This window comes from Dipteris shenzhenensis, chromosome 29 (genome assembly GCF_047967505.1).
Source record: "Dipteris shenzhenensis isolate YYH24624 ecotype China chromosome 29, Dip_SZ_1.0, whole genome shotgun sequence".
Taxonomy (NCBI): Eukaryota; Viridiplantae; Streptophyta; class Polypodiopsida; order Gleicheniales; family Dipteridaceae; genus Dipteris; species Dipteris shenzhenensis.
The window spans coordinates 26,772,673-26,797,559 of record NC_141624.1 but is presented as its reverse complement, the minus strand read 5'-3'; the positions used below and the strand labels follow the sequence as shown (position 1 = coordinate 26,797,559).

Genomic DNA, 24,887 nt, shown 5'->3' with positions numbered 1-24,887 from the left:
TTTCTAAGAGCAACCACTTTCAAAGCCTTTTGAACCTTAGCCCAGAGACGTATCACCCGAAGTTCAACATCAAGGCGTCTATCTCTCCTATGTCCACACTCCCCACATAACTCACAATGAATCACTCTCATGCGAGGCTTTGTCTTCATAGTTTCAATCCCTAACCACATAGAAATTCAAGCAACATTCCCCAGCCAATTCTTCTGGGCCGTTTTGTCTTGAGTACCCAATCTCAATTCAAAACTCCTCCTGTCCCCAGCAGGATCGCCAAAAAAATGATAAGGAAAAAAAAGGAAAGACAACCATGAATTATGTACTTCACCACATCAGATAGGTGAGACTTCATAGGGATCAGCTGCAATGTGGGCTCGTAGATGATGAGCTTATGAACCAGATTCCAGAGTATGTGTCTTTGTACTAGGCACCGAGACAAACCCCCACAAAAAAAACTGACTGAACATGGATCACACAGACTCAGAGAGAGCCAAAAGACTACACAGTTCGAAACAGACTGACTGAACTTCCCCCCAAAATTCAGAAAACAGTCAGCCTCTCAGAATACTATGAACCCACAGCCCACACTCCTAAGCTTCCATCAAGAACAACAGCTCATAATTCCTGCAACGCTGCAACAGCGCCTTCTCCTCTCCCTCTCTATTAGTATTCAGAAATCTCCTGCGATCAAATCAACATAAGATCACAACCATGTCAAAGAGGCTTTCGATTCCTTTAGGATAACTTCTCTTCCCTCACAAAGCAGAAGATTAGTGATTGACGAACATCTGCAGCAAGCATCAATTGCCTAACTCCTTTAGGACAACCATCATCGATGCAGGTCACGATCCATTGCGCCTTAGCCTGCAATTCCTTGGTTCTTCTATCTCTTTGCATACGGAGTTCATGGAGTCTCTGTTGCCCAAAATCCTTCAGCTAGCAGACAACGATACACAGCTATGCCTTAAGCTGTGCTAATCCATAGATCATCACCAACTATGCACAAACCCAACGGAAGACACTTCCAGCAATAGCCCTGCTGCCTTCATTTCTCACGGAGAGACTAGCTCAACTTTATAGCGTCACCCGCACAGCCACGTAGCTTCCTCAATCAGAAAAAAACAGAGCCCTTCCATATGATCTCAGCCAAACCATGATTCTCTGCATCAGCTTAGGTGCAAACAATGACTGTCCTACCTACGTAGTAGCTATGCTCAGCCAACGAACAACAGCTCGTAATCTCTGGAGATCCCTAGCGCCAAGGTCTTCTCAGGGCACACACCCTCTTTCATCTACGAGAGCCCCCTCCATTCTTCATCGTTCAGCCTCCTCTTCTCGGAGCCCCCCTTGCATCGTACATCCTTCCAGCATAAAACCGAATCAGCTCCCAGCCGTCATCTCCACGTAGCTCCAACTCACAGCCTAGAAGCTCCCCTTCATCCATCACATAGCCACCTTTGCATGAGCAGGATGCCTTCCCAATCAGTCCAGCCACCTCAGCCTAATTTGCCACCTCATCAGTGACATTTTACCACTCTCAAGGCATTTTCCCCAAATCACATTAAATGCACATTTTGGACCTTTAGTCACACAATTCCCACACACATTAGCATGCACATTAAAGCTTGCATGCACCCCCGTACACACACATGAAAAGCCCCTTGACATGGGCACCAAAACATATCAAATTCCCGTAACATGCAAATGCACATTGACTCAGGAAAATATAAAAAAACCCTTCATGACTTGACTTTACATGACCCCAAAAACATTTCGCTTGATCACACACTAGACACCCTTGCTCTAGAAGTTTGGTACAACCACATTGCATTTCATCATTTCCCATGAAGTCCCTGCAAAATACACTTTATTGTCTCAAAAAAAACTATACATCAGTCCATCGTGCTTGTGAAAGAAAAATCCACAAATGCCAAAAGCCCACACCTACCCTAGATGTGTACAGCTATGTGCCTACCCACAGCTATATGCAGTGCTCAAAAACTTGATACAGATTTTGTCCTATCAACGTCTGTATGCTGCTAATAAAAAATGCCTTCCATGGATCCTGCCCTAGCATAAGTCCCCGCACCACCATCTTGCATAGTAAAGCTCTGCACTGTAAATCTAGATCAATAATACCGAGACCCCCTTCTTGTGTAGGGAGGATGAGGGTCTCCCAAGCCACCCTAGCTAACGCATCTGCTGTGCCATCAAGCCCACTCCAAAGAAAATTTCTGATCGGTCTCCTGAGCTGAGTGATGCAATCCCTAGAACGGCACCAACATGAACAAACAAACCAGGCCATGGCCAAGAGGACCTGGTTGACCACCACAACTCTAGAGGCAAGATCCATCTTGGTTGAGCTCCAAATAAGGAGCTTCCTCCTGATGCTCTCCAACACTGGAGCAAACTGCTGCGTGGAAGAAATATCCAAGCCAACCTGGCAGCCCAAATACATGATTGGCACACCCCTTTGAACCCAAGTGAATCCTATGTCAAGCCCCCAAACTGGAGTGTCCTTGTCACTGATCCAAAAGCCATTGGATTTATGCCAATTTATCTGTGCCCCGCCGCCAAGCAAAATAAATCCAATGCTGTCTTGAAAGAAGTGAGCGTCTGTGGTGTGGCATCCAAGTAAACTGTTGTGTCATCTGCCAACTCATTGTCAAGTAGCTCCTCTTCCCTTCTAATGGGAAGTCTCAGGCCAAAGATGTCAGCTTGAGATCTAACATAGATACTCATAGCTTCAGCCACGAACAAAAAAAGAAAAGGTGCAAGGGGGCACCCTTGATGGACTGATCTGGAAATCTGAAATCTCTCACCCCTTATCCCACCAATAAGTACCTGGTTGTGGGCTGATCTGTACAAAGAGGAAACACCTCTGATCCAAGCATCTGTAAAGCTAAAACATAGAAGGGTGCCCTCCAAAAAACCCCAATCTACTCTGTCATAAGCTTTCTCAAAATCCAAGAGTAGAATGGCTAGATTCTGCCCGCTCTGCATGGCCCACTCTAAAGCTTTTCAAAAGGAGAAAATGTTATAAAAAATGCTGCTGCCATGCACAAATCCAGTGTGAGTGTCATGAATAAGATCTGGGAGAAGGGGCTGCAATCGGAGGCTGATTGCTTTGGCCAAAATCTTGTAACATGACCCCAAAAGTGTGATAGGCCTCCACTGGGACACTAAATCTCTGCAACCTCCTTTCGGGATAAGGTGTATGAGACCTTCTGTAATTGACCCGGGCATCTCGCTCGAGTCCCAAATGCCCTGCAGGGCCCAAGTAATATAGTCTCCAATCATATCCCAAAATACAATGAAGAAAGAAGGGGTGAGGCCATCCGAACTAGGGCACTTGCCCTTGTGAAGGGCTAAAAGTGCAGTCTTGAACTCTGTGTTGGTGAAAGGTGCATCAAGCAAAACATGCATATCCGGTTTCACCAACAAAGGGATGCTGTGCCACATAACCTATCTAGCATCCTCTCTATCCTGTGTGTCAGGATCTGTAGTAAGAAGGGCGGCATAAAAATCTGAAGCTATGTGCATGACATCATCTCGATCTGTCTGTAAAACCCCACGTGAGTCAATAGGCTGGGATACACTCTCTCTACTATATCTAGGGCCAAGAGTAGAGAAAAAGTGTTTATTGACTCTGCCACCCATCTGAATCCAGAAGGACTCCCATGCATGAAAGGCATACTCTGCTCTCTGATCAAGCAATATCTGTTGATGAGCCCTTGCTACAGCAAGGCCCTCCTGAATCCAAGCATCTGAAGGCCGTTTCTGCTCTTCCCTCTGCAAAGCTGCCAACTTTTGGCGAACACCAATCTCATGTCTGAGAATATCTTGTCTCCTGGTACAAGCAACTAAGTGGTAGAAGTCAGTAATACCAGAAAGGGCAGCAGCTACATGTGATGGAGATGGCTGCCCACCCTAGACATGAGAAACCCATATCTATAGGGCTGCCTCTGCAAGGTCCTCCTCTGTGTACAAGGCATCTAGAATCCTGATGCTGGCATACCGGCCTCTCAAGTGAGGCTCTGAGATAGCCAGCAATAGGAAAGTGGTCTGAAGTGGAAACCCCAGCAGCAATGCATACTGATCCACCTTTGTCTAGTGCCAAGTCATCTACATAGAATCTATCAATGCGTGCATGAATAGGCATCTGTTGCCTCTTGTTCGACCAAGAGAATAGGAGGGACTGTGGCTAAATAAGAAAGGCATCGTCCATCCAAGTATCTCTGCCATAGTAGTGAAAAAGGAAGGCATCCCAAGCTGCTCTCTCCAAAGAGTGAAGTCCTCCTTCTCTACCCCCTTTTTTGTCTGAGGGTAACTCAACCATGTTAAAGTCACCTCCAATCACCCATGAATCCGCAATGGGGGTCCTGGAGAGCAAATCCTTCCACATAATGACACGTTCCCCTCTAATGTTGGAGGCATACATGTTAAGGAAACCAACCTTACACCCTCCAATGAGGGGAATAATCCTCTAAGCCCTAGATGGGATAATGACTCCGTGTCCAAAAAGTAAGGAGAGAACCGATTGTGAAACTGAAATAGAAGTGCCTTCCCTAGTGTCCAAGGCAGGCGACTAAATGTTTGACCAGAAAGCAACTTGCCTGACTTGGCACAATCTCTAGAATTCAGTTTGTGCTCCTGAATAAATAAGATATCAATGGAACCTCTAGTAACACCTGGATGCTGTTTGCGGTGGCGATGTGGGATGCCACCTAGGCCCTGTATGTTCCAACTAACAATCCTCATCGACGAGAGGATGTAGAGTGGAACACCTTACCCGACCTAGTGGTAGAAACAAACCCCTCAACAGGGGAAGACCTCCTGCTAAAGGAGCGAGGAATGGAACCAAGTGGTAGAAAATCAACAAGGGAAAGAACCCTGCCACGTGACGCCCTATCAATAGGAAATCCAATCATTGGCTCACCAAAAGTAGAGGGCACAAACTCCTCATTTGGAAAATTTGAAGCATCTGCCAAAGCTGAAAAATGAGTTCCTGTGAATCAGGCCAGAGACCAGAGTGCGAAGGATCCTTTCTGAGGGAAGATGATCAATAGTGTAAACCATCCCCTTCCCCCTATCCAAGGGAGGAGTGCTCTAGACGAATCCTATGTCTGCACGGCCGCGGAAGTGACTTTGGCTTCTATTGGATACCGCGGGGCCAAACAATGAGAGACCTCGGATGCCAGGTGGGTATTGACATTACAACAGAGTAGCAGATCGCCCCAGTCCTCGAGAGTGCTCGACGCAAGCTTCTCTATTGGAGCTCGGTCAAACTCTCCCTAGCGGGCCATGCCCTTGTGGCAAATCAGGTCCTTCTTGCCACGGCCTGGTATATCACCTCCTGCTGGTGCTTTCATAGAGGGTGCATTGGGCAGCTCTGAAGTTTGGTTCGGAATTTCCTTTGGGCAGGATCGGACAGCACAAGGAATACCAGAGCCGGGGTCGCTTGGCAGACGGTGATCATGCCGCAGGCACTAGGAGGCTTGGGTATCATTGATCCGGAGATGTAGAGCAGAGCCCTCTTGGCCAAGTTGGTTGTGCACAGCCTCACCTTAGGCGCAGAGCCTAGACCTCTACTGCTATGGCTGTACTTCTCAAAAGCATGCCTGAAGAATATGACAATTTAGTCACCACTCTGAAATATGGCCCTGATCCAAAATTTGAGGGCATCATCAGTGCACTGCAGGGGAAGAGGAAAGGAAGAAGGACAAAAGGACCTATAATAAGAGCAAACTCGCTCTGGCAACCAAGTTCAAAAGAATTACTTTTAAGGTTTGCAAACATTGTGGCAAAAACAATTATGATGAAAAAGATTGTTTTCGCATCAAACCATGTGAAATCTATGGTGGAAAGAACGGTCACTTTTAAAGGAATTGTTTCTCCAACAAAAATCAATCTTTTTCAGCAAATATGGTAGAGGAGGTGCCCAAAGCACAAGCACTTTTGGTGGAAGACAAGGATTATGTCTTCTAGTTTCTACATTCTGTTTCTAGGGTACCCTGCCCGGATCATGTTTCCAAAAAGGACTCTGTAAACCTTTTGCAACCATTATGAGTATGCAAAGGTATCTTAATTTCTTGTCAGTGTCAACCTCTCAGAGATATCTATGATGTTTTTTGAGTTAGTCCTGGTATATCCCACATTTTGTCTCTACCCAAGGGACGCCCATAACTGTATGGGAAACTAGAGCCTTGGATTTATCCTTGTCTAGACACTCTGGCATGAGAAACCATGAGCCTATGATTTATCGTTGACATAGTATGAGGCATTCCCTTGAGGGGGGGTTTGTTGGGAATATCAAGGTACTGCCTCTATTATGTGTGCATCTAGTTGCACTAGTATTGTAAAGTGTTGAGGGTGTTGCCATCTGGCACTCTCATATTATCCCATATTGTAAGCTATCTTTGTATCTCTTGTACTTCACTTCTAAATAAGTGAGGTTTCTATCATGAATAAAGTATCCAGCAAGCTCTCAAGCCTCTCTATGAGTACAAGCTTCCATCTTGTAACCTAATTGAGCTTGAGTCTATGACTGAGTAGTTTAGCTTCTTCATCATGTCTTTTTTGTCTTTGTGCCTCCATAGATTTGTCTTAGTTTAGCCTAGCTGCTAGCTGTAGTGCCTTGGTTCCAACACGTGTCACATTGGGAGTTATCCCATATGCATTGGTGTTCATATGTGTGTGTATGTGCTCTATATAAGAGCTGTACTTGTCTAGTGTCAAATCAATCAAGTATCAAACCTACAAGCTCTTTGGTCTACATGTGAGTACTTTCATTTTGTTCATTGCTCTTTCTATTTCATTTCCATTTCATTATGTCTCTCTTTGAGTATCACTATCTCTCTCCCTAGCCTACTCTCTCTCTCTCTCCCTCTCCACCATGTGCCTTCATGTGGTATCAGAGCTTCCTTTCCTACCTTTCCCTTCTCCATGCTCAATCTAGAGGATGAGGGAAGCCCGTAAATCAAAGCCATTCTCTCCTCCATGATTGAGCTCCCTTCCACTCCTTTCTCCCCATCTTGTTCTCTTCTCCTACCTTAGCCTCACCTTCGGAGCTATTGGAGGTGATCTACCTCGCCATCAGCTACCCCTTCTTCAACTTGAAATGCCTCGCCATCAACCACCTTAGTAGCCTCGCCTTCAGCTCCTCCATCGACCTGCAAACAGGTCGAAAAGGCCGTACAGTCTGTATGGATTGTACGGAACAGTTCAGACTGTTTCCGTGTAGTCCCATGCCGTACAAGCCTGCCTATCTGCCTGTACAGCCTGCCCGCTAGACCCGTACATCTGCCTGTCCATCTGCCTTGGAGCTGCTATCCTCGGGACTGCTGCTCACACTCCTACCCTCGGGATGTGCACCCAAACCTGTTGCTAATTCCTGTACGGAATGCCCATCTACTGCGTCATTTGCAACTGCCCTTTGCCCTCAATTGAAGCTACCATTTCCAGCTGCCTACTACCTCGATTGGTGGCCCCGATTTGATGCTCCATCAGCCACTTCTGCCCGTGGGATTTCTACATGTGGAGCTACTAGTCCACCGCGTCACTACCTCAGATCGATTTGATACCACCATGGAGCCTTGTCCTCGTGGAGAAGTCACATCATCTAGGGAGAAAGGATTGGCTTGTATCGGTATGAGGTTGGATAACACATTACTTCATCACTTTGACCTCACTGGTTCAATCACGGAAATCAAAGCAACGTTCAAAAATCTTTACGCCACATCTATTGGACCCAACCGACGAGCTATAGCTATTGTTTTGTATGATCTATCTGAAGTAATAGATAATGGTTAGTAATATTTGAATACTCTGCCCTGGGATGTCCCCCAAAATGAATGCAAGTAAATTATGTGTGTTGAGTCAATAAAGGTCCTCTGCCTTGGATAGTCCTCCTAAAATGATGTATTTCTTTTATATTTATGGTGTGTGGCTCCATGCTCCTAGTTAATCCCTGGAGTCAAGAGAGGGATGTACTGTGCGAGCCATGTATTGGCATTGATAGGGTCTACTTATCAGGCTTGGCATATGAGTTCCAAGATGTCGGTGCATTGCTTTTCTAGACTGCTGAGTTGGTCATGCATCCATGTTGAGACATGAGTCTGAGTCATGTTTTTGACGTAAAGCCATGTGAGTGCTCAGTCCGATCTCTAAACCATGCTTAGACTTCAGCCTCTGAGTTAGCATGAGAGCCATGTCTAGTTTAGACATTACATAGAGCAGTAGATACCGTCATTGTCATGTTCTATCCTTGGTTTCATTCCAGTAGTCCCTCACCTAGCCTTCATGGGGGGGTGTTAGAATATGAAACCAAGTTGAGTCAGTTTGGTGTGTTCTAGTGAGTCCTAGTGTGAGTTCTAGTCTAGTGTGTCCTATGGATGCCACATGTCACATTGGAAGTTATCCCATATGCATTGGTGTTCATATGTGTGTGTGTGCTCTATATAAGAGTTGTACTTGTCTAGTGTCAAATCAATCAAGTATCAAGCCTACAAGCTCTTTGTTCTACATGTGAGTACTTTCATTTTGTTTATTGCTCTTTCTATTTCATTTCTATTGCTCTTTCTATTTCATTTCTATTTTATATTGTCTCTCTTTAAGTATCACTATCTCTCTACCTAGCCTCTCTCTCTCTCTCTCTCTCTCTCTCCCTCTCCACCATGTGTCTTCAAGTTGGTCAAAGGATGATCTCGACCAGGACGACGAGGCTGTTGCTGGGAATGCTTCCTCAAAGCTATAGTACTTTTGTGATTACGATGACTGCAGGGCATAGGGCGACACCGGTAACTTTTGAGGAACGAGTTCCATTACTACTGCAACAAGAAGCTTGGGAAAAGAAGTATGATGGGACGAACAGGGATAACAAGGCCCTGATAGCTCAAGATAAGAGCAAAGGCAAGGGCAAGGGTAAGTCTGGCAAAGGCAACCCAAATCTGACGAAGGAGCGGACTCTTCAGATGAAGACAACAAGAAGAAGAGAAAGAAAGAGAAGAAGTGCTTCTATAGCGATGAGCCAAGACATTTTGTGAAAGGTTGCAAAAAGAAGGCTGATCAGAAGAAGAAGGGTGCTAGCTCAGAGTTAGAGGAGTCAGCTCAGGTGGCGGTAGGAGAACTTCTCTTGGTGCTCACTCCATGTGCTACTGAGATTAGGTACATGGACCCTGGTATTACTGTTAGGATGCTAGCTATTGAGGATTTGTTAGAACAGGAGTTAGGATCCTTTGTGATGGTGATGGACAATGATGAGTGCCTGGAATCATCTGGGTGCTTGGTTGGTGTTGTTGAAGCAGAGGGGGATTCTTTCTACAGGACTTGAGGACCCAGGGTCCAATTGTGGCTGACTTAGAGGGAGACAACAATACAGAACCACAGTTAGAGCTTGACAGCCTAGGTAAACTGGAGTTGTTGTGCCTAGGATATGATATCTCGGGTATGTTGTTTGGTTGCACACCTAGCCAGACTGACGAAAGGTTGAAACAGACCTTGAGAGCTTGGTGCCTAAAAGACTTCAGGCTATTCACTTATCATGAACTGGGACAGTTGGAGCATGTTAGACATTGAGGATTGTAAGAGGAGTCAAGATCCTTTGTGAAGGTGATGGACAACAATTAGTGCCTAGAATCATCTGGGTGCTTGGCTGGTGTTGCTGAAGCAGAGGGGGATTCTTTCTACAAGACTTGAGGACTCAGGGTCCAACGGCGGCTGTGACTTAGAGGGGGACAACGATACATAACCACAGTTGGAGCTTGATGGTCTAGGTAAATTGGAGTTGTGCCTGGGATATGATATCTGGGGTATGTTGTTTGGTTGCACACCTAGCCAGACTGACGAAAGTTTGAAATAGACCTTGAGAGCTTGGTGCCTGGAAGACTTCAGGTTCTTCACCTATCATGAAGTGGGACAGTTGGAGGATGCCGGTACCTAGAGAGCTTAAGTTCAGAGTGTGTTTGTGACGAAGGTGGTGGTGCCATTAGGTGATGCCAGATATGTGTTGGAAAAATTGATGTACTTGGGGTAGAGTGTCTTGAGTCTAGAGGCTAGGAGTCATATGAATAAACATGTGTGTGTGTTTGTGGAGTGACTAGTTAGTGTGACTGGAGTTGGTTACCACCTAAGTAGGTTGAGGGAATCAAGGAAGGTGATTGATAAGAAGTCGGATCTAGATGCTCTATTGCGAGATCACATGTGATGTCATTCCTTTGTATTCTCAATCCTACTTAAAGGCTACCACTCATGAATAAAGTGTGTCAATAGCTAGCTTTAGTGGAATGTCGTGTTCTTTGATATTCACAAACAATGAGGCCTGAAACTCTTAGTGATGACTGAGCAAAAACAGTAAGCTGTCACAAAAATAGCTGGCTTTAGTTGACTGTCACGTATTTTGATATCCGCAAATAAGAGGCATAGACTCCGCTTATAGCCTGAAAATGTTCGGTGAGACAGAGCAACAGTCGCACATGCTTATATATCGTATATAGGTAATGACACAATGATATCAGATGAGAGAGAACAGTCGCAGCAACGTTATAACACACAAGAGACAGCTACTTCAAAATGAGACGGCCACTTCATTCCAGTGGTATTGTGGAGTGAAATTTTTTTTCCAAAAAGATTACTTCATTAAGTATGAATGAAAACCGCAAGAGCAAGCTCTAATGCGGGAGTACATCATGCCATGCATGAGAATAAAAACCAGCTCAAAAAGAGCTAACAAAAATCTAAGGTGGAGGCTGAAAGTGCCACCTCAACCTTGAAGAAGACTCAGAGAAGAAAGGAGATCCTCTCCAAACTCTGAAAAAAGTACCTCTCCTGGCTGTAGCTACTCTGTGGAGGATCCTTGCATGCTTGCCCAGATGGCCACCAATATTGTGGAGTGAATTGGATTACGTACTTCAACAACTAAAGTGAGAGAGATGTTATGTAGGGTAGCCAATGGACCAACTGAAAGGGACCTACTGCACACAACCTAGCGTAGTAGCAGCATATCACTACACCTAGTAGCTGGCAAGCAAACTGAAAGGACGCTAGGAGAATGTGACACTATCAGTGAGACTCTGAAAAGAAACTACGTAGAGAACCGGGATGGACAAGTTTGCAAGAAAGGCTCTGATACCACATGTGAAATACCTAAGGTGGATGCAGTTGTAACATAATGGATAGATGAACACCATGAAAGCAAAAGAATAGTAGTGCTTTTAGCTTTGTTTCATATTCTTGTGTGAGTTGTTTCCCAATGAATACCAATTTCTCTTCCTCCCCCTCCCCTTCAAGGGCGAGGTTTATTGTTCTAGTTTTGGCTCCTCCCTCATAGATTGGAGTCTCTCCAATGCTATCAATTTCTTGCACTCCAAATTCTCGTGGTATTGACACACGCATGAGCTCTTTGACTTGGAGAGCAGACAAATAGAAATGATAGTGGCACTTCCTAGGTGGTGAGCTATTTCTTGGTGCCCAAAGAGAGGATAGCATGGCATGGGTAGGCTACTAATGCTGACCAACCAATAGTGTCCTATCGCTGATTTCATATGTGACCCGTCACCAAATCCATTCTCCATCGAGATAATTTAGATATCCTCCATCGCCCAGTGGTCCTGGTCCTCCAAACAGCATGCAAAGGACCCAACACATAGGTGGAAAGATGATTCACTGGCTCCTTAGTAGTGATCTTTTGTAGCCTCTTGCAGATTGTTATGATTAGTTAGCATCCTTCCACAGAGCCACCATGGTGTAAATTGATACCTATTTTCTCTCCTTTTTTCATGGTCTCAAACATTAGTCTTAGGTGTGGATCCCACCTGCAAACCCCCAGATTGAGTGGGACTTAAAAGATACATAGTGTTAATCCAGCAAGGGGCACAAGCCAAAATAGTCTTAATGAAAAGATGGCAAGAAGAAAGGTTCTCAAGCAAACCAATAAGCTGAGAGGTACCAAGATAGGATCTTGGAGGAACTCGATCCAACTCAGCTCATTATGAAAGCCACAAAATTGACCGAAGTGAAGGACACTCACAAGGAAGGATAATGGGCTGTTTACAGAGATGGAAAAGCACTAACAAGAGATTTCAAATCCAAACTGAAAGACTCTCAATTTTAAACTGATGCAAAATGCAGGCTGACTATCTCTTATAGTAGACCATAGCTATCCTATAATAATCTCGAGATGCTATACGTACTAAAAAAAGCCTCTATCTATAATTTATGTTGGTGTTTATCCCTTTTGGATTGAATTTTTCCCATAGGCCAAGAGGCCTTCTGAGTATGTAGATCTCTCTCTCTCTCTCTCTCTCTCTCTCTCTCCTGAAGAGCTGAATACAATTAAAGAGCAGGTCAAATACCTCCAAGCACAAGAGGAGAAGAAAACAAACATAGTTGTAAATGAGACATTTATGAAGGAGATGGCTGACATTCAAGCTAATATGCAGAAAAAACATGCAGAGTTCACACAACAAATAATAGATGAAAAGGAGAAAAATCTAGAGTGGAAGGAAGTTGTAAAGAAAGGTGCATTAGCTCGGAAGATGGCATTCATCTCCAAGGCCTTAGAGGAGGAGACAGGATGGAGCAGCAAATCAAGATTTAATAATACTTTGTCTATATGAATTGGGGGACTACCAGATGGATGGTACAATGAAGAGGGATACATAGAAGACGAGTTCAATAGCCTCATAGAAAAGATACCCAGTGTGGTATGGATTACAAAGATATATGTTTCTTTATAAGGGTCAGACTCTTAGACAAAATTATAAATTGAAAGGCACAAAGATCTTAGATGGACTCACTCTAAACCAGGGTAAACAAAAAGCCATGGAATTCAGAAAGTTAAAGAAGCCAAGAAGAAGGGCAAATGGGCTGTTTACAAAGAAGGAAAAGTATTTATCAGGGAATCCACATCTAATCCTAAAAACCCTTAGTCTAAAAATGATGTTATGATGGCCATATTATGTTAGCATTACAAATAGTTGTGATTTTATAATGAGTTTGGAGATAGTTCGTGCACTCCTATGGAGATGCTTCATGCAGTCAAATTTTTGGGATTTGATGTAGAAAACTACTTATTGGTCTCATAGATCTTTTGGTTTCCGTGGTCCTTAATCTCTCTCTCTCTCTCTCTCTCTCTCCCCCTATTTTTCTAGGTAGTGTTTTTTGATATCATATGGTCCTAGGTAGTGTTTTGCTTTGATATATCTCCCCTTTTGTTTCTTAGTGTTTGTGTTGGTGTTTTTTTGTTTCCTTGTCTTGGTGTTAGTGTTCCTTTAGTTTTAATAAATATGTAGATTCTAGTAGAATCTCTCTCTCCCCCTGGGAGCTGCCATGTGCCCTCCCTAAAGCAGATGTACTAGATGGTTTTTTGCTGTCCCATAGACCTGTTGATCTCCCGTGGACATTAATAGACAGCTTTTGGAGCTCCAGCCCGTTTCAGGCCGTCGCTCGCTCAGTTCGTCGCCCACAGTGTGCTCTGTTCGCCGCCTAGCAGCTGCTAGCTATGCTACTACCTAGCTTGCAGCACCACTAGCACCACCAGCGCCACCAGCTAGAAGCGCCGCCGCCAGCCTCTACACCTTGTAGCTTCACCGTCACCTGCCAGCGAAAACCTATAGTCAAAGCAGACCCCAGGCTAGGGTGAGCCCTTGGCCTAGTCCTGGGGGGTTAGTGCTAATCGAAGGGCAGAATAATTGCACATGTCATTATGGAGTTCCCCAAGACAAAGCTATTCCCCTCGACTCTAGCCAATAGGAAGCCTTCCTACGCTGATATGGCCTTAGCATACCACAGATTTCAGAGCAAAGGAGACCCACTTGAGAAGATTTACTTCCTACAACAAGAACTTAGAGATGCAAAGCTTCGCATTGTTTCTCTGGAGAAGGCAATCTCAGAAATGAAGAGCAATGGCAAAGAAGAGGTAATCCAAGAAGTATTACAACAATGTAGTATTGCAGCCCCTGTGCCACAGCTTGTGATCAAGGTACAAGAAATTGTCACTACTCAGCTCAAATCTATGGGATAGGAAATTACAGAAACAATGCATAACAAGATTGACAAATGTGATGTTTATGGAGAGGTACAAGAGCAGGGAGCAAGAAACAAGAGGATCTTACGCATTGGGGGATTGCAAGACAATTGCACTAATTGTTTTGGTGATGAAGGTGGTTACACTGAAGAAGAGAAGCATAGCCAACTTAAGAAGGCAATACCACAAATCAAATGGGATGAGAACTACATTGGTCTTATCACCCGAAAAGGGAATCAAATACATGTTTATTTCAAAGAAAAGATTTCAAGAGTCAAGATTCTCAGACAAACCAATAAGCTGAAGGGTACTAGAGTCTGGATATCTGAAGAGCTCACTCTGACTTAGCTCAAGCAAAGGACAAATAAACTCAACAAAATGAAGGAAGCACACAAAGAGGGCAAATGGGCAGTCTATCGAGATGGGCAAGCACTCATCCGAGATTTGAAACCTAGACCCAAAGACTCTCAGTCTTAAACTGACGTTATTCAAACCGATTTCAAAGTAGTACTTTTTTAAAATGTAGTTATGGTACAATAATTTCGAGCTGAGATGCCATGAGCACTCCTCGACTCTCTGGTCTATCCAGATGTTGTAAGTCATTTTGACATTTTGCATGTTGTCCCATAGGCCCATGAGGCCTCCCGAGGATGTTAATACGACTTTCTTTCTTTTCTTTCTCTCTCTCTCTCTCTCTCACACACACTTTTTTTTTTGTGAAACCAGTAACTATATTATTAACATGAGATCAATGTACATGACATTAGACTCCAAGAGAGAGCCTAATGGAAGAACTCAAAAACAGTCAGAAAACACTTCAAGGCTAGTAGCATCCAAGTCCCTCGCAGCATAACTATCATATAAAGATTGCTTGAGGGACATTCTGAAGAAAGCATATGCCTGAGGAAACTGTTGTCCCATCCTAGAATGCAATCTCTATGTCCAAATGGTCCATAGTACCCAAAAGCGAGTCCAGTGAAAGAAAAGGAGGAATGGAGACATCTGAGATGAGAAGCATCCAAACATCCAGAAGAGTTTCCCGAGTCTGATGGAGGGAAACCGAAGCCGCAGCAAATGAGAGACATGAGTGATCAATATCCGGGAATGCGAGCAAAACCATAATAGATGAGGAACTGTCTCACGGTGATGAGAGCAACGGGGGCAGGAAGGGGAAGCAATGCGACGTGCTGCCAATTTCACCCCAATGGAAAAAGCTCCCACTATACATCTCCAAAAGAAAAGCCTCTGTTTCAATGGCAATTTGGCTTTCCAAATTTTCTTGAGTCGTGATTACCACCAGGATAAAGGCCTATCCGAATTCCAAAGAGTGTTGGCATGCTTATCAATCCATGGCGGTGGAAGAAGAAATTTGTAGACCATCGAGGAGGTCAGATTGTGCATTGAAAGCGAACAGATAGGAGGAGATGGAGAGATCAGATTCTAGTCCAATAATCTGTCCTGTACAAACAGTGGAGGAACAGGAACAAATGGCTGCAACATAGTTGTAAGTGTTCTCCAAATGGACCTATGATGTAGACCCAAAGGGAATGTCCTGCAAGCTTGTGGAAATGAAAGCATGTAACCTTGTTGATCCACAACATCTCCAACAAATCTTATGCCCAATTTCATAAGATTATACGCTTTAATAGGTGCCTGTAAAGCGAGAGGCGATTCAAACACCTTGCTCCAATGGATGCTTTCCAAGCGAAAAGAATTGCCATGATGAGAAGAAGCACCTGTCCATTTAGCATAAGAGAGAATTCTCTTCCAATCATGAATGAAAGCAGTAGAAAGAGGACAACCAGGAATTTTCCCTTGAAATGTGGTCATGACTGCTTCCCAGTGATCCGTAATCCAGTGCCCATATGTATGGGACGTCATGTTTCCACACATGGCTACTAACATGATGGCCCATGGCTGTTTTTGCTGAAAAAAATCAGCAATCATAGTGCTCTTTCTTGCCAACATATGAAACTGAAGATTGAGAATATTCAGCCCCCCATGAGTCTTAGGTGAACAAACAGACTGCATTGGAAGTAGTCGCAAAGCCTTTTTGTGAGATTTGCTTTTCCAAAATATCTCCATGGCCTGGGACATATAGGAAGCCAAATGCTTATGAGACCAGGAAAGAAGAGGCAAATAAAATTGCACATATGCCATAATGATGGATTGTACTATCCGAAGTCGAACATGTAGAGGCCAAGTGGATAGATGCCAGTATTCCAGCTTCTTGTTGATCTTTTGAAGCACCCATTTGAGCTGTTGTTGCGGGGTAATATTCCAGCCAATGGGATACCCTAAGTGCCTCACAATAGTATGGGAAGAAATAATGTGACCTGGCTAGAGAAGTGCATGCCAATCAGCTTCTTTCAAAGCTAGAAGATTTGATTTCTGAAAGTTAATATGCAATCCAGTAGCTATGCCAAAATTGTTCAAAGTATGCATCAAATGAGAGAGGTCACTTTGAGAATTCCTGGGCATGAAATATGAGTCATCAGCATATGCCTGTGCAAGAAATGGCTGTGCCCCTGGAATTTGCAAGCCATGAAGCTGCCCTGTATCTGCAAGATGGTCCATATGCAACAATAATGGGTGGGTAGCAATGGCATACAGTAGCGAACTAAGGGGGCAACCCTGTCTCACTGAGCGGGTCATAGTCCAGGTTCTTGACAACCCACCAGCAAGCAAACACTGCGCAGTGGCATGAGAGTAGAGCCAGTAAATAATGTGAACCAGCCGAGGGCCAAATCCCAATTTATGCATAGTCTGAGAGATAAAATCCCAATGGACAGTATCAAATGCTTTCGCAATGTCTACTTGCAGAATGAGAACATCTTGTTTGGAATATTTGGCATACTCAATTGCAAGCAAAGCATTGGAGATATTGTCAGTAATTTGCCTTCTGGGAACAAACCCATACTGCCTGGGATGAAGTCCTGCATGCAAAATGAATCGAACCCTGAGGACAATCATTTTGGCAATGAGTTTGTAAATGACTGGCATAAGAGATATGGGCCGCCAATCAGCCATTGTCTCAGATAACCTTTTTTTGGGGATCAATTTGACAAGGCCATGTTTCCAAGGAGGAAGAGATTGTTCTGCCCAAGCATGATTGATCATAAGAAGAAGAGTGTGTTTGAGATCACCCCAAAATGCACGGAAAATTTCAACAGTCAATCCATCCCAATCAGGAGAGCTGCCTTTACGTAAATGACTCAAAGCATCATCCGGTTCATTAAGCTTAAAGGGCTGCTCTAATGCATGAGCCTGTTCCCGAGACAATACGGGCTGAACATGCGTAAGAAATTGAGACCTAGCTGCATTCACTTGCACGGAATGATCAATCTGAGGAGAAAAGAGATGCTGGAAGTGACTGGAACATTGCAATTCCAATTCTGATTTGGAGGTAGTCCAGGTGCCATCATCTTTCCTGATCCTGCAAATATCCTCCTTTCGCCTGTCCGCATGTAGGCTTTTAAAGAAGGCTTTGGAGGAGCAGCCCTTGTCCAAAAGGGGTTTCATGTGGGCTCGGATTTGCCACTTCTTTAATTTGCGAAGATCATTTTGATGGATGATGTGAGCCGCATAAGCACAAGAATCCTGTTCAGAGGAGGTGAGCTGCCTATAAGAGCTGATTACATCCATTTGTTGCTTGTGAGATTGAGCCCATTTCAGCTTGAGCCTGAGGTCTCCCATGTAACTCCGTCCATAGTCTTGAATAATAGCGTGCAAGCGATGAGCAAGACTGATCCAAGCAAAATCCATGTCCTCCTGAGCATGTGAGAGGAGGGGGCGGACAGCCACTTTCACCATGTTTTGAAATTGTTGATGAAGCAGATAAGCACTATTAACATGAAGTAGGCGACGACCAAAAAAAGGCATATCATCTGTCAAACATGCCATAGATAATGTCAAGCATACTGGGAAGTGATCAGATAGCAAGAGGGAATGATCAACCCATAATGCACATGTAAAAGTGGCATACTGCTGAGCATGCAACAAATACCATCTGTCAAGTCGAGCCCAGTAATGAGTAAGGGCATTGTGATGGTATGTATAACCCATATCTCTATCCCTTGTTGAGAGCCATAAATCTTCTACATGCAAGAAAGAAAGCATATCTTCCCAATGTTGAAGCTCAGTGGGGATCATATGAGAACGATGAGTGGTATTGTCTTGAATGGCAGGCGAGTTATTAAAGTCTCCACACAAAAAGGCATTGGACAGCCATGGATATTGTTTGAGGGAGGCCCACATTCGAGCTCTTGTCGCAGAAGTTTGAGAGGCATAGACAGATGCTGTTTCATAGAGATCAGCATGACAAGTGCATTTGATCACCATCCATCGACCCTGGGGGTCATTGTAAGCAACCATGGGCTGCATATCATGTTTCACCAACATGCAGACCCCCGAAAAGTGCATTGTACCAGCATAAAAGATGTCATAACCAGCATAGTGACCTTGCTGGCCAGCCAAGAAGTGTTGGTTGTGTTCCTGTAAAGAAATTACATCGGGGTGCATTCTATGTACATAGTGCCAGAAAAGTATCCACTTATTGACATTGCAAAGACCTTGAACATTGTATGTAATGCAAGTAATTGAAGTAGACATAGAAGATATGTACAGTCAAACCAAAAAGCATAGTAAAGGTATAAGCTGTCAGGCCTCAGCCATGACGTCAACATCCACCTGGCCTCCTGGATCATTGGCTCTATAATCCTCATCATTGTCACATACAGGGATGCCCCTCTTTAGCACATCAACCCACAGTTGAGAAGCAAGGCTATCAGCTGGGGTAGAGGTCTGACCAGGGGTGGAAGTTGAGGCATCCCAATGGCGAGATTGTAACGGTCGTGGTTTGAGCGCAAATACCTTTTTGGGTTGCTGCCAGGCACCCTGGGAGGAGGCATGAGATTCTGAAATTTTGCCTTTTCCTTTATCTTTTTGCTTGGCTGAAACCTGAACCACATTTTCTTTGGGAGGGACTGATTTAGATGCCACATCACCCAGCTTGGTTGGCATAGCCTTAGGCCCCGGGCCATAAGTGGGGGGGGAAGTATTTTCTGGAGCAATGGCTGTGGGTGGGAGCTGATGCAGGATTGCCGGACACCACACACACACACACACACACACACTTTTTTTTTTGGTGGTAAATCCATGATACACACACACACACACACACACACGTCTGTTTCTATGTGTTTTTATGTACATGCTTGTATATGTCCATGCACGTTGTGTCTCTCTTCTGGTTTTCATCACCATAGATAGAACCAGTTTTAGTTAGGTGTTTATGAGTATTCTCTTGTCATAAGCATCATGGGTTGTTGCCTTTCTGATACTAAAATGTACTCACTTATCAAAAAATATTCTAATTTGCAGATGGCGATTCTAATGTTAAAGGTGAGTTCTTATTGATTTTTGGCCTTGTAGGGTAATAGGATTTGATTTATGATCTCAAGAAACCGTGCATTTTTTGGCCAGTTAAAATATTTTAAAGATAAAATCTATATCAATAGACTTGAAACTTTGCATTCTTGATTTATAAAGTTAAGTTAATTGTTCTTTTGGGAATTGAGTTTGTATCTAGGTAGGCTACGTATTGTTAGGTACCAGTGCAATAGTGCTCAAAAGTGAAAGTTGAAGTGTGTTCTAGGTGATTAGGAAGTTTCAGACACCCGACAATGTAATTGTTTTTTTTGCCGATAATCAAATATGCAGCGTGGTCCATATTCCACCTCGCCATGTTTGTTACAAAACAATGCTTATTGATATGTTGTACATCTATGTAAATCATATGCTAGTGTGTGCATATGGATTAATACAAACTACTAAATAATGCTAGATTAGTTGTATGTGTGTGTGTGTGTATGAGCCACGGGGGAAAATTTTCCACGGAACCTTGGCAGACACCAAGGAAATTTGTCTCGACAGTTAGGAGATCTTTACCTCCTAGGACATGGAATGGTACATCTTCCAATGGTCATACTCCTCAAGAAAATTCAGGCATTAGTATCATATGGTCTGCTGTCACAACAAGTCGTACTCTTTTCCCTGAAGAAGAAGTTGCTAGTTTTCTATCCTCCCATCAGGCTATTGTGTCACCTCAGGGAAGAGGCCCGGATCCTGAGGTGGACATGCAGACTTTATCTATTTTATTGTGAGATTATCAGCCGTACATAACTGTACTTCATAAATTTTTTGTAAATATTCTTGAACAAATAAAATGCCTGACTTTCAATGTACAGGTTTATTTGACACCCGTAAATGGAAGCTTGTGTGGGCACTGCAGCCTAACATAGTAGCTCTACAAGAGCATAATCAACATATGTATGCAGGCAAGACAGGATATATTGCTGGTTATGACATCTTTTACGTGGGAGAGCACTCTTTTTCTGGTGTTGTTTTTCTTGTGAAACATACTCTTCAACCTCTAGTGGCATTAACTGATAAGGAGGGCAGGTGGATGACTATGCAATGTCTTATTCAAGGTGAAGTTCTTGAATTTTATTCGATTATGCACCTGAATCTTCTCATCATAGAGCATAAAACGGGTATCCCTAGAGGCAACATGCATTTATTTGTGGGGATTTCAATAATGCACCCCAGCAAGGGGATAACACATCTGGTAACACACTTGGGTGAAATCTTTGATTGTATCTGGTAACACACACACGTTGGCACTTGAACGTCATCATTGGTCTCAATTTATCTCTCAGCTTAGCTTGGTAGACCTTTGGAATGAATTACAGTCTATGCTTGTTGGATATACGTTACAACATAATGCCCATTCCTCTTATCGGGCAAGCTTGGATCATTTGTACATGGTAAATGCACACAAATATGATCTCTTACTTGTGAAATATGGGTAGATTATGCATTTCCGCATTCTGATCATGCCCCATTATGGCTGAGGTTATCCTTTCATGAGATGTCACATGACAGGTTGCCAAATAAAAGAATCCTCGTAGTTAATGACAGCTATTTAGAGCATGATGCATATAAATAAATCATGTATAATGCCATAGCCCCTCTTTGGGAACAAAGTCCGATTGATCTTGATTATGACTAGAATGCTTTTGCATCTTGCATGCAGGCTGTTATGTGGGAGTATGGCAAGAGTTATTTGCATGACTTACGAAAAGCAAATACTGATTCTAAATTCGACTGTCAAAATCTGACAGAACTTAGCCATTTCAGGGATATAACTCAGCCTGAGCTCACATGCTTATATCAAGCCAAACATATATTACAGAGCAATGATCATAGAAAATTTGTCAAATGGGAAACTAGAGCCAAGAAAATGTCTCTCTTGGATAAAGGTGTCTCTTCTAAGGAATTCTTTAAAAGCCTACATCATAAGAGGTAGGCTCAAAATATTTCCCTGATTTTGACGGCTAATGGTTGTTGGACTACCTCCCAGATGCACCTTCCTTGGGCTTGTGTCACTTATTTTGCGCAACAGTTTGGGAATTTGGAATCTCACTCACAGGAGGTTTTATTAGCACAACATAAGCTTTTACAGCATGTCTCTCCTATCATCACTCTTGTCCAAGCTATGCAGCTTGATGCACCTTTTGAAGAGAGGGAGCTCTCTAATGCATTAAATCATGTGGTAAATCACTGGGTTGGGATGGTCTTATTGTGGAATTTTTCCTTGCATATTGGGATGCCCTCAAGCCATCATTTGAGTTGCTTCCTTGGACCTCCTATCTCATAGGCTAGGCTCCCTCATTATTCCTCATATTGCTCTCGTGTCGTCCTCTGCACAGTCCAATTGCTCAAGGATATGTAGAAAATGGAATGTGGAATGCTTGATGATTACATATATGACGGTAGAAATTATGCCAAACATATATAAGTTGGTTGCTAAAATGGTGGTTGATATGATAAAAATGTTTTCTACACGATGGTCTGCATCCTACCCAATATGGCTTCATACCTCGTTGACATATTACGAACAATATTGCCAATGCTTATATTGGGACAAAGTACACACAGCAAGATGTGCTCCTACTGCAAATAGACATCACTAAAGTATTTGATACTGTTCAATGGGATTTTATGCAATGTTTGGGATTTGGGGATAAAATGCAGCATATTATGTATTGGTTTGTACTCTGACAGTAAAGCTGCCTGTGTTTTGTATGGGGACATCTCGGATTAGTGGACCTTGCATCGACAGGGATGCACGCTCAGTGCACTACTCTATGCCATAGCTACTCACCCGATGCTCCTCTATATGGCTTATCTTGCAGATACTAATGCATTGCATGTTCTAGAGATATTTGGTAGAAAGACCATGATTGCACAAGCTTATGCAGATGATTCCTTCTTATCCCAAAAAATACGGAGAGGGATCTTTTGCAAGTCATGAGTGCATTATCTTTGTATGGATTGGATGTTGGCTTACAGGTCAAAGCTTTTGCCTTTGCATGCTAAAGACTGGCACTACTCTCTATGGCCTGGGGAAATAGTGTTGCGAAACCAACTTGTCCAACGTCTAGGTTATCCATTGGGTTGGATGGTTACTCGTCACACCAACAAACAAATTGGGTACTTGCAAAGCTTAGAAAGAAGATGGAATATTGGAAGTTAGCCACTTGGCCATTGCATGTTCGTACCGCATCGTTCAATCAAATTTCGTTGCCTACATACAGTTCTTCTTGCTTCTTATCATGTTTGGAAAAAGGGATATTGCATCTTTTATGTCCATCCTCATGGAGACTTTCCGATGCTCAAAGCATGGCTGTAAAAGCATTATATTACTTTCTAGGAGCATCTCTGCTCGCCAAATATGCATGGGGGTTTGAATATTTTAAATATTCATGTTCACATTTTGCCACCTAAAGGAAAGACGATGCTGGAATTTCTGTAGGGTAATCAGCCTTGAGCTGCTATGGTGCGTCACTTGCTTTCTTAGTTGATGACTCCTGCTTTTGGACACTGACATCTGAATCAATCAGAGCCTCCCACACTTGCTGAACCAGCAGCTCAACTTGAACTGGCCGCCTTCTGATGGGTTGCAGTTAGAGTTGTTGCTGCTCCTCCACCTGTAGATCAGGAGTGCTAGTGATATCCTAGTTGGTGATGTCCATGAGCTTGTTCAAGTCGTAGCACACGATGCCTCAGGCTGAGCTTTGTTGGATGAGGCCGTTGATTCTACTCCTTCAGATCCTCTCCCAGGACCTAGTCCTTTGTCCAAGCAGCCCGCTTCTAATTCAGCTCTTCAGTCTCCCCTCATCAGTCTCCCCGCATTGATCGAGGGTGCGGTTCCTATCTCTTCCTTATCCTTACAGATAGGGATTTTAGGCACTCCGGCGCCACTATTGGCTTGTAGGAACTCCTATTCCCTTGCACATCTTGGAGAGATGGAGTTTGTATTCTCTACTTCTGGTGACACAGTTATTGGTATTCCTATCAACAGGGCATCATCCTCCACGTATGTTGGGGCTGTTTCCCCTGTGGATTTTTCTCTACATCATTCCGTGAGATCTTCTACTCAAGAGGGTCTTGTTTCTACCACTAGATAGAGAAGGTGTTCCACTCTACTTTATCTCGTCGATGAGGATTGCTAGATGGAACATACAGGGCCTTGGTGGTGTGTCTCATTCGGCCGGTAGAAAGCTGATTAGGAATCAGCCTCATCGCGGCATTACTGGGAGACCCATTGATATTCTTTTTATTCACAAACACAAAGTGGATGCTAGAGATTGCCCAAATTTAGGTAAACTACTCTTAGGTCATATTTTTTGGTCTTCTTCTTTGAGTACCAAGAGAGAAACATGCATTTCAGTGTCAGATTCCTTTCTTTTCCTCATGGTCCGACATGGTATCATTATACCCTTCAGAGCACAGTGTATCATTTTGTTGATTGGGGGATGTAAGGTTGGTCTTCTCAACTTGTGCCTTAACAACAGAGAGGACTGTGTCCGATTTCAGAGATTCGAGACGCCGTTTTGCTAGTATCGCCATTCCAAATGCATTATATGCAGAGGAAGACCTCACGGAGCATGTGTTATAGATTTGTGTGTCCTCATTTGCAGGGTGGAGTGGAATCTCCTTCAGTTGGGGTATTAGTGACTTTTATCATGTTGTCACTAGTACTAAAAGAGATGAGATTCTGAGATAGGAGATCGGCCTCAGACAACAGTGAGCAACCTTGCAGAGGGAAGAGCAAAAATGGCCTACAGATACTTGCATTCAAGAGCTCAATCTGCAACACAATAGCAAGGGCTCATTGGCATATTTTGCTAGATGAGAGAGCAGAGTATGCCTCTCATGCTTGTTGGGAGTCCTTTTAAATATAGATGGGGGGAGGGCAATAAGCATTTTTTCTCTACACATGGCCTGAGCCATGGTAGATAAAGTGTTTCTTAGCTTGTTGAGTCAAACAAGATGCTATAGACAGATCTTAAGGCATCTTAAGGTGTCTTATGCATAGCTACATGTTTTTATGCATCCCTACTTCCACAGATCTTGACACACCTACCAAAGATGATGCCAGATGTAGAGTTTGGCAAAGTATTCTAGCATTGGTGAAACGATAAGACTTGCCCTCCCCAAGGGCAAGCTACCGAGGCCAAATGGGTTGTTCTATTTTTATCACTTTTTGGGGCATGATTGGGGACCATGTTACCTCAGCCCTACATGGCATTTGGAACTATGGTTATATGTATGATTCCTTCACAGAGGGTATCATTCATCTTATCCCAAAAGGAGGTGCATAAATTTAATTTCTCAATGGAGGCCAATTACTCTCTTGGGCTTATTTTATAAAATTTTGGCTAAAGCTATCAGTATGTGTTTGTAGCCCATCTTGCCAGACCTTATCCATGATACACAGATGGGCTTTGTTAATGGACGAAGC

At 43.5% G+C, this 24,887-nt stretch overlaps 1 protein-coding gene across 1 annotated transcript in view; it reads left to right on the top strand.

The window, feature by feature from the left end:
* The window catches only part of LOC147882646 (type 2 DNA topoisomerase 6 subunit B-like), a 132,414-nt gene that overhangs the window by 65,728 nt on the left and 41,799 nt on the right, over positions 1-24,887 (top strand). The window contains exon 9 of the mRNA XM_087400977.1: positions 19,400-19,420. Within this exon, the coding sequence (XP_087257103.1) occupies positions 19,400-19,420 (21 nt within the window). The remainder of the gene's footprint in view (positions 1-19,399; positions 19,421-24,887) is intronic.